Source organism: Orcinus orca, chromosome 13, assembly GCF_937001465.1.
Source record: "Orcinus orca chromosome 13, mOrcOrc1.1, whole genome shotgun sequence".
Lineage (NCBI taxonomy): Eukaryota > Metazoa > Chordata > Mammalia > Artiodactyla > Delphinidae > Orcinus > Orcinus orca.
The window spans coordinates 53,720,268-53,730,194 of record NC_064571.1 but is presented as its reverse complement, the minus strand read 5'-3'; the positions used below and the strand labels follow the sequence as shown (position 1 = coordinate 53,730,194).

The 9,927-nt window shown below is 52.6% G+C and overlaps 1 protein-coding gene across 2 annotated transcripts in view; it reads left to right on the top strand.

The window, feature by feature from the left end:
* The first annotated feature begins 202 nt into the window (after window positions 1-202).
* Window positions 203-9,927, top strand: part of RHOQ (ras homolog family member Q) — a 38,531-nt gene continuing 28,806 nt past the window's right edge. Inside the window, exons 1-3 of one of the 2 annotated variants that reach the window (XM_049696381.1) lie at window positions 203-344; window positions 895-953; window positions 1,279-1,327. In XM_049696381.1, coding sequence (XP_049552338.1) covers window positions 203-344; window positions 895-953; window positions 1,279-1,327 — 250 coding nt within the window. The remainder of the gene's footprint in view (window positions 345-894; window positions 954-1,278; window positions 1,328-9,927) is intronic. The other variant, XM_049696380.1, reaches the window with a different exon arrangement.

Below are 9,927 nucleotides of genomic sequence, written 5' to 3'. Positions count from 1 at the left end.
GGGCAGCGACCGAGGCGGCGGCAGCGCCCCGGGCCCGCCGCCCCCTCCCCTCGGGCGGGGGGAGTCGCTGCATGGGGCCGGGGGGTCGGCCGTGCTGCGCTGAGCGGCGGCGGCGGCGGACCCCCCAGGCGGGCTGGGGCTGAGCCCGGGGCCGGGGCGGGGGCTCCGGGGGGACCATGCCCGGAGGCCGGCCGGCCGCAGCATGGCTCACGGGCCCGGCGCGCTGATGCTCAAGTGCGTGGTGGTCGGCGACGGGGCGGTGGGCAAGACGTGCCTACTCATGAGCTATGCCAACGACGCCTTCCCGGAGGAGTACGTGCCCACCGTCTTCGACCACTACGCAGGTAAGCCTCGGAAGTGCTGACTAAGGGGCCGCTCCCCGGGCTGGGAACTTTGGAGCAACTTTGGCTGAGCCCCCTCACCGCCTCCCCTGCGCGCGCTCCCCACCCCTCCCCCGTCGCGCCCTCCGCCGGGCGCCCGGCCCCACCCCCAGGCTTTCCCTCTGGCAGCCCCTAGCATGCCGGACCCAGCCCTCTTCCCACCCCCAACTCCGGTGCCCCGTCCTGGCGCCCCGCATTTCCCATCCCCCTCGGCGCCCGGGGCCGACCTCCTTGACCTTCCTACAGCCGCCTTCCCTATTGCCCCAATCCCCGAGGGGGAAACGTGGCTACGGGACTTGGGAGAAAGGAGTGGGCAGCTGGGCGCCACATCGCCCCAGCCTCACGCCACTTCACAGTGAGCCGGGCACAAGGGAAAACGGGTGGCATATCCCTGGGAGCTCCCGCTTGCCTCCAGCTGGGTTAGGAGGGAAGGGTCCTGATGGGGAACGAAACTGCCCCAGAGCCTAGATGATTGTGAGCTTCTCTCCCCGCCCCCACTTCTCTGCCCTTGCAGTCAGCGTCACCGTAGGGGGCAAGCAGTACCTCCTGGGACTCTATGACACAGCCGGACAGGTGAGTGTCTTGGCCCCTGGCCACACCCCCCGCCCTTTCCCCAATTCAGGGTGTCTGTGAAGGGCCTTTGGAAACTGAAGTGTCTAGGAGGGAGGGTGTGTCTGCAAGGGTCCCTCTGGATCAAGTATTTCTTTCTTCAAGTCACCACATTAGGGAAAGGAAAAAAAAAAAAATCTCAGCAACAAACCCAGACCAGCCTACCCCATGTGAACCCCTGGGCTGAAAGTTTCTGCCTGTGTGTGCCTTCTGTCTGGTGCCTGGTGTGTGGGTCCCAACTCCTGTTGCAAAGTGGCAGCGGCCAATCCCGAAGCACTCTTATTTTTAGTTGCCGATGACCAGGTCTCCCCTCACAGCCTTTGTCTGGTCCCTCATTGGTGAGTGGTCTGCCTGCCCGAGGAGCCTGATTGGTGGGAAATGGCATCATCTAATATGATGGGAAGGCATTTGGTCCTGGTTATGTTTATTACAACATCATTGCACTCTGGGACTCCAGTCCCTGAAAACGTAATTTGTGTTATTACCAGAGGACCACAGGGAAAAAAGAAAAGAAACAACAACCATCCAGCCACTCCCAGGGGCAGGGAGGGGAAGGAGGGGTTAGGAGTTCAGTGTGAATCTTGGAGGAAGAGCTTTTTTTCGTTGTTCCCTAGGAAGGCCAGGTGACTTTGTCTGGGTTTTCTTTGGTAGAGATTATTGTGCAGAAAGAAAATGCACCCTCCGACCATTATTTGCAAATTAGAGGTGGCTTCTGAAGCATTAAGTTCTCCTCTCTGTCCCAGCTCCACCCTCTTCCCAAACCCACTTCTGCTGTGGGCCTAAGATGATTTGTTTGATGAAGTTTTGCAAAATCCATCCCTGTGATTAGACCTGAAAATTTGGGCGGAAGTTTCCACGTGTCATCCAGACTTGAGTCCTTGAGAACATGTGAGCGGCTGAGGGCCTTGGAGAGTGTCTTTAGGGGATGTCCAGTAGTACAGTTTCCTTATCTGTAAGACGGGGTTCAAAAAGTTCAGACCATTCCCCTGGGCATATATCATACGCTGGATGCTTAGCACTGAGTCTGGCACACACTAGGCGCACATTAGGTCAATAAAGGAGCTTTTCTTTGTAGCCCTTGTAGATTTGGATTTCAGAATTGTAGTACCGGGTTAGATTCCGAAGAATGTCTTGTTGGGGGGCATCTCGATGTGGCCTCTGGTTTCTATACTGTGAAGTTAGAGGAACCACTGGCAGAGCACTAGGCACCAGGTGCCTGAGGCCGCCCACTTTCACCAAACTGAACCAGGTTAGTACAATGAGTTCTTAGCTTTCCAGGGCCCCTTTTCATTACCTGCTTTGTAGTTACTCCTTCTATCATTACCAGACGGTATGGAGGGCAAGAGGCAGAACCCATTCAATCAAATAAGACCGACGTTTAAGAAGTACAGCTGGTAAACAGGTTGAAATTGTTGTTTGAAAGGAGAGAGGTTAAGAATCGTCTCCAATTTTAACTTCTCTCACTACTGCCTCTTCCCTTTTCTTTGTTACTTGTCACCATGGCCATCTTTTGACCACGAGCCCTATTCAACAGGACGTGTGTATGTCAGAGCTGTTCTCTGCACATTCAAATCTGGCTAATATCTACTGACTTCCTTCTACATATCAGGCCTGGGGCAGCCACATGCAAATATTATTTTATTTTCTGCACTAAACAACCCCATGAGATAGGTGATCCTCCATCTTTGCAGATGAGGAAACTAGGGCTCAGAGAAGCTAGGTTGCTGATCTAAAGTCACAGCTACGGAGGGGTGTTGCTGGGATTAGGACACGGGTCTGAATCTGCCGTAGTTTGAGGCGGTTATGTACAGAGGAAGTCATGGGAGATGCTGGGGTGCCACCTGGGTTGATTGGGTTGCTTGTGTCTCTGTAGACATGGTCCCTGGAATCTTCACAGTCATTCTCTGAGTGGGGGTTGTATGCCACCCCTGCAGAGGAAAAAACCCAGGTCCAAAGAGTCAAGTGCTGTTTTCAGTGGAGATTGTAAGCTATCTTCTAAGTGGGATCAACCTATTAGTGAGAGTCAGATATTACTGTTTTTATCCAATGGTGGAGCACTTACTCTATTGGCCAAGAGGTATGTTAGGCCCCCTTGGTGTTTCTCCCAGCGTCTAAGACTTTTCTGAGTTAGCAATAATTCACCTTTCAGCATCCAAGGGTTTATTACTAATAAGCAATCTTAGCAACATAATCATCAATGAGATTAAATGAGTGCCCGCTTTGTACCTAGCACTGTGCTAAGCACCAGAGGGGTACAAAAGAATAAATTTAAGATAGGGATCTGCCATGTCTGAGGACAGCGTAGGTGGAAATGTCTGAATTAGATGCAATGTGTGATATGTAGGAGATTCCTGTGTTGTACTTGGTCATTAAGACCTCGTGCCTCTATGAATTGGTAACCGATTAATCTTACAATAATAATAATGATAAAGAAACACATTCACGTGCATATACATATAGAGAGAAATTTTCAAGGCTGATGGGCAGCAGAGGAAAGCCCATGGGCTTTGGAACCAAATAAGCTTGGGCCCAGATCTCCACCTTGCTGTACTGGTCCTGTGATTCTAGCTGTATTATTAACCTTCTCTGTGATCTAGTAAAAATGTGGTTAATTAGAATCTGCACTGCAGTGTTATAGGTCGGCTTAAATTGTTTAATGTCTATAAAAGCAGCTGACACTGTTCTTCGTTCATAATAGTAGATGTGTAATAAATATGAGAAATTCTTGTGCTCCACTGTGGGCAGTTTTGTAGGGGGAAGAGGCCACACGTGGAAGCGGACCGTGTATTATACTTGGAGTTGATAGAGATTCTACTAGGATGCCAGATCCTAGAGGCTTTTTGGTGGAGGCCTGATGCTAGCTTTGTACTTCGTAATTGCCACGGTCCCCATCACCGGACCCATGGACACGGTCACGTGCTCCCTGCTCTAAATGCCCTGTTGTGTCAAGATGGTTTCCTTTCTTGATCAGAACCTGCATCCCCAGTGATGTAAGAGAAACTCTTAGAAAAATGAAGAGTTCAGCATAAAATTTGAGAACCAAGTGGGGTATGTAGGTTTCAGTCGATTCTACTTTGGGAGGTAAGATGGGATGAGGGAGAAGCTCACAGCACTTTAAAAAGTTCACTCATGCACTTGGGCGCTCACTGTATTTGAACCACAGCACATCTCCCCTGGGTTGGAACTTCTAGTCTGTGTGCTTACTCTTGGGTCCCCTCTTTGACCCCAGTTGAGTTCAAAGCCATAGGTATCCAATGGCCCAATTTATATATTAAAGAACATATTACGGAACTTCAAGAGATGACTGTAGTAGATAACCTCTTGCCTTCCGGAGTAGGCTGCTTCCCCCTTAACCTCCGCTGCTATTGGCAGAGAGAGAGAGAATATATAGTGAATGTGAATGTGTCGGGCATCACGTTCTGAGTCCCATCACGTTCTCTGCCTGGGCACATCCCTCCACACTAGCATTAGGCCAAAGGGAAGCCCCCCTCTCTTGGCCAAGCCCCTGGTGGCCCAGGAGCAGCCCGACATTTTAGTGCCAAGCATTTCAGAGTGGAAGTTGAAGGCGCTCCTTCCTCCTCCCTGTGGCCTGCTGGAGGGGTCCGGCTTCCGGTCTGGGCCTCTGCAGTTCTTCTCTTTTCTTGCCTGGTGTTCAGGGCTTCAGGGTCGGCTCTGCAGCAGCCCCAGTGTCTGCTCAGGGAGGTGCTGGAGGGGTGAGATTTTCCCTCCTGACTCTGCACTGTGTGGAGCTCAGGGGAAGTGAGAAGAGCTCTGGCTCTGGCAGACGAGCCAGTGGGAGCTGCCTGGCAAGCTGCTCTCGAGGTGCGGGCTCCAGGCTGATCTCTTAATCCTTGGCAGGAAGGCAGAACTTGATACCCTGAAGAGGGAAGGACGGACGCCCAGTTTATCCCAGGTCCTGGAATACCCACACTCAGGAGGGTGTGTTGGGGGTGAGTTTGGGTTCCCTAGAGTTCCAGATTTAGCCACTGCCTCAGTGTGTACACGTCCATATGTGTGCTTTTGGGTGTGCTGTTGCTCTATCTGTTAACTTAAACACACACAAGTTCAAGGATGCATATAAGAGAGCTATAAATACCTCCACTCAGGTGTCCCCTGGGGTTGGTTCAGGGACAAGCGAGGTCTGTTTCTTACTTGACATAGCCCAGCAGCTGTGGCTGCCTTGCAGGCCCTCTGGGTGCCCCGGGAAGCACTTCCCCTCCAGAAGGGGATCTCCAGGGAGGCAGCCTGGGAATGCCCTGCCTTCTGGAATGCCCTGCAGCGCCCAAGAGCCTAGTTTAACAGGAAGGGGGAGGGGTAAGCCCAGGGTATTGCCACTCATAGAACGCATCCCACCTTCAGGCAGGCACCCTCACAGAACCTTCCGAGGTAGACTCTTCCCAGGTGAGGAAATTGAGAGTGAGTGGGCTTATGAGAACCAGACCAAGATGGGATTAGGAAAAAGGATTTCCTTACTTTGGAGGGGCCTGCAGGGAGCATCATTAGGGCTCAGGAAGTACCCACTCACATCACTCAGGCTCCAGGTCCCTGCAGCCCGACACTGCGTCCCTGAGGGGCCCCGGGAGCAGAGTTTGGGAGGAGCCGCAGGGTTCCTTCCAGACATCAGCTGCAACAGGTGAGATGCTGGCACTGAGCATCCTGGTTTCCCTTAGTAACCTACTGTAGATTTGTCATCTGTGCATTTTGCTAACCTTTTTAGAAGCTATTTATATTTCCAGTCTGCACTGCATCATAGGGAATGCTGGTTTACTCCTCCGCGTGGGGAAGGTGGATGGCCTTTCTTGGCTTCAAAGCCTTTGCAGTGGCCGAATGCCCTGTGTCCCCCCTCTTGGCACTCTGATGTGAGTTTGGGATGTGATCCTCTGATCCATCCGGCTTCACTCCTCTCATGATTCTCTTGAGGTTTGGTGACGTTTATGCTCTGGGAACCAAAGCTTACCAGCAGGTGTGTCAGGAATGGTGTTATAGGTGCGCCCAGATGCCATCCACTCAGCTCGGGAGTGGGGGGGTGCCCAGTGTGTAGCTTCCAGGGGGCTGAGCATATATGGTCATTTTTATGTGTGCCAGGATGTGAAAAAGGTGGGAAGCATTGCTTTAAAGCTCATGGGTTAGAGGCCTTATGGAGAGCTGGGTGTTTGTGGTTTTGTTGTGGAGTTTGGGGTTTCAAGAGATGAGCCCTAGTGGTATTAAAACAAAACAAAACAAAGCCGTTCTCCATGGGGCTATTGGTTTCTAGCAATGACACGTGTTGGCAGCAGCTGGTACTACCAAGAGGCCTCAGGTACAGAATAGCAATATGCAAGGAGGAGGAAAGAGAGGCTGTTACAAAGAAACTAAGCCCAAAACCACACATGTTTTTAAAATTCGGGTGCCTCAGCTGAATTTCCTTTCACTCAGAGGGCTTGGTTTTGCCCTAATTTGGTGTGTTTGGGTCAAGGAGCGGCTTTCCTTGCCCTCAGCAGTTTGCTGTTCCTCTTTTAGTTTCTGGCAGGCAGCTGCTTTGCAGGAGGAAGAGCGGGGAGACCCAGCCAGGGAGGCTGTGCGGGGCGGCAGGATGGCCATGGCGGGTCATCGGCGCCCTTCCCGGCCACCCAGCTCTCCGAGTACAGTTCTTCCAGATCCACTGCCTGCTGGACTGGCTCGATTCTCTCTAAGCTCCATGAGGACAGGTGACCGTGTCTCTTTTTCTCCACCGTGTTTCCAGCACGCAGCCCAGTGCCTGGTGCGTGGTAGGTCTACAATGACTGTTTGCTAAATTGAGTTGATTCGCATTTGGCCGTCAACTCATTTCTGCTAAAAGGTTAACCAAAGACTAGGGTTATTGCTGTTAAATAAGAGCTTCTGGCACAACCCCTTGCTTTGAAAAAAGCTTTGTTCATTTAGTAGAAGTCTCTAAGTTTCAAAGGAGTGACGGGCATGGAGGTAAGCAGCAGGCCAGGCGCCATCCCCTGACCCACAACCTGGGGGCTTTCCGTGGGCCCCAGTGGGCCCGTCCCCCAGTGCTGTCTCTCAGGTGCCGGCCTCCACGTCTTTCCTGAGACCTGTCGCTCTCAGATGCCCCGAGGGGGAGGCAGCTCGGCAGTGACAGTGTGGGTTCTCTGGAACATCTTTGAATCCTACTCCTCCTCTCTGTAGCTGTGAGACCGTCAGGCAGCCAACTTCTTCCCTCCCTGTGGACGGGGAAGATGATGGCCACCTCGCAGGGTTGCCGTCAGGGCTAGTTAGAGATGATGTGTCGTTGTCCCAGATGGCCTCACGCTCAGTCAGGGGTGATGGTCCCGGCCGGCTTTGGGGGCTCTACCCCAGTTCAGTTCAGCTGGTGTTGATTCACTGCCTCCTCTGTGTCCCAACCTCCTGTGGGAGAAGAAAGGGGGAGTCAGATGGCAGAAAGCAGCGGGGAACACTCCTCATGTGAAATTGAGTGGTACGCCATCCCAGTTGAGAAGAGGTAGCAGGAATAAGCTCTGGAAAGCTGTAGGCTTGCAGGAAGAGATGGGAGGCAGTACAGTAGACTGGTTACCACTGTGGGCCCCCACATTGGACTGCCAGGGTCTACTTTCCAGCAAGGGGCTTGACTTCTCAAAACCTCAGTTTCCTCATCTGTAAAATGGGGATTATAAAATCAAATCAGAGCTTCCCAGCTCCCAGGTAAGGGATTTTTCTTAGCCTCAAGGTGGCTGGGTAGGGCCTGGGATGGACAGCTCTGGGCTCAGGTTGTCCCTTCCAGCTTGAGCCGTCTAACCTCAGTCACTTAGCCCATGGCCCCTCTACCCCACCCACTGTGTGCTGAACGCATCTCTCTCTTCTCTGTCCCAGGAAGTGAAAGCTTGGGAACCATTGGGCTAAATGAGGTCACACAGGCAGAGGGGCACGGAGAACAGATATTCTGGGTGGAGAGGAACAGCATGGGGAGCACAGGCACAGGGCGTCCCAAATGTGTCTTTTTATGGTACCTCAGATCCCTGCTATCAGTGTCAGTGTGGAGTAGGGATGAGAACTAAATTATGGAGTTTTTCACACAGTAACTGACGACTTAGTAAGTAGAGAGATATTAACCTGGTGCTGTGCTGCTTGTTGATTTTAATAGAAAGAACAGAACATGGGGAAAGGGGCCTCTATTATTGTTGCTGTTTCTTTTCAAGTGACTGGTGGGAGTAGAGGCCCAGCCGCCTCTCTCCTGATGCCCACACTCGCCAACCCTTCCCAGACTCAGGGAAGACCCCGGGGGTTAATAATGACACTCTTGTCATTGAGTGGCACTTTTACAGGGTGTGAAGCACGTTGCACGTGGTGCTCCGTGAGGCTTCTCACCTGCTCTGAGTAAAGGAAGCAGGTCGTGGTTGCCTCCTTTGCAGGTTCAGAGAGGTTAAGTGACTTGTTCGGACCACACAGCTGGTAAAAAGGCAACACCAAGATTACAGGCCAGACTGCCCAACTCCAAGACCTGGGTTCTCTGTGTTAAACCACTCACAAGAATCAGCTTGATGGTGTTATATGTCTCCTTTACATCACGTATATTCTGTTGCTGACGATTTCATTAAAAAGTACATTCTGGGCCCATTGCTTTTCTGGACAGGAGAGTTGGTGGAATGGTGTCTATAGATGGGACACTAGGGGCTGCTGCTGAAATGGCTCCTTAAAGATACCTCCACCCCACCTCCACCCTGGGAGATGAAGGGTGTTTTGTCCATTTGTTCATTAACCTCCATTGTTGCTGAAAAAGAGGACTTCCCCTGCGTGGTGCAGGTAGCTGCATCGCCAGTGAGGCTGTGGAAGAAACTTCATGCTGGTGCAGGTGTCACCTGTTCCCGGGAAGGAGCTCTGCGCCGCTTTGCATTGTCACCCCTGCTCCGCCTGGCAGCCCTGACTTGACATGAACTTGCTGTGCGGGGGCTGCCAGGCAGATGTCTTTTCCATCCCATAGGGGCTGCCCCAGGCTTTTCTTTTCTCCCTGTAGGAGTTTCCTTATTTAGGTAAAGCTGCCATTTTCAACCTGTTTGTCCCTTTTCCATCGGGATGTGCCCTGAATATGCACCCAAAGACTTCCTCTGCCACCCACTCCTCATTTTGCCTGCCTTCCTGAGCGTCCTGTTGACACCACCTCCGCATGGGCTCCCACATCCCACGTCCCACAGCCTGGGCTGCGTCCCGCCGCTGCGACTGCCAGGACTAGATGAAAACACTCATTCAGTCAGTCAGCAAACATTCCTTGAGCACCAAATCTGGGCCAGTACCTGTGCAAGGAGTGGGGCTTATGAGACAGATCGGGCCCAGGCCCTGCCCCCAGGAGCTCACGGTTCAGCAGAGTGGGGAAGGGAGAGGGTGCCTGTTCATCGGGGGCACAGAGGAGGCTGGGTTCTGTCCTTCCCAGGAGATGAGAATGGGCACAGCAGCCTGGGGTTCTCCAGGTCGATTTTAGGTGGAGAAAGTGCTCAGATTGGATTCTTACATGTACTAGATGCTCAGTGAGGGTTTGAATTACTGCACTGGTTCTCAGATGTGGTCCTCAAACCAACATGCATCTTCTGGGAATGTGTTAGAAATCCAGACTCTTAGGCTTCACCCCAGACCTCTGGAATCAGAAAATCTGGGACAACTCTGGTATGACAAGCCCTCCAGGTGATTCTGATACTGGCCGAAATGTCAGAGCCACCAAGTTAGTAAATGTGAACTTAATATACCTTGTCTTAGCAAGCCACCTCCCCTCCTCCCCTCCCCCAGTACACACACACACACACACACACACACACACACACACACACACACTCTCTCTCCCTCTCTCCCTCTCTCTCTCTCTCTCTCTCTCTCTCTCTCCCTCTCTCTCCCTCTCTCTCTCCCCCTCTCTCCCCCTCTCCCTCTCCCTCCCCCTCTCCCCCTCTCTCCCTCTCTCTCTCCCCCTCTCCCTCTCCCTCTCCCTCTC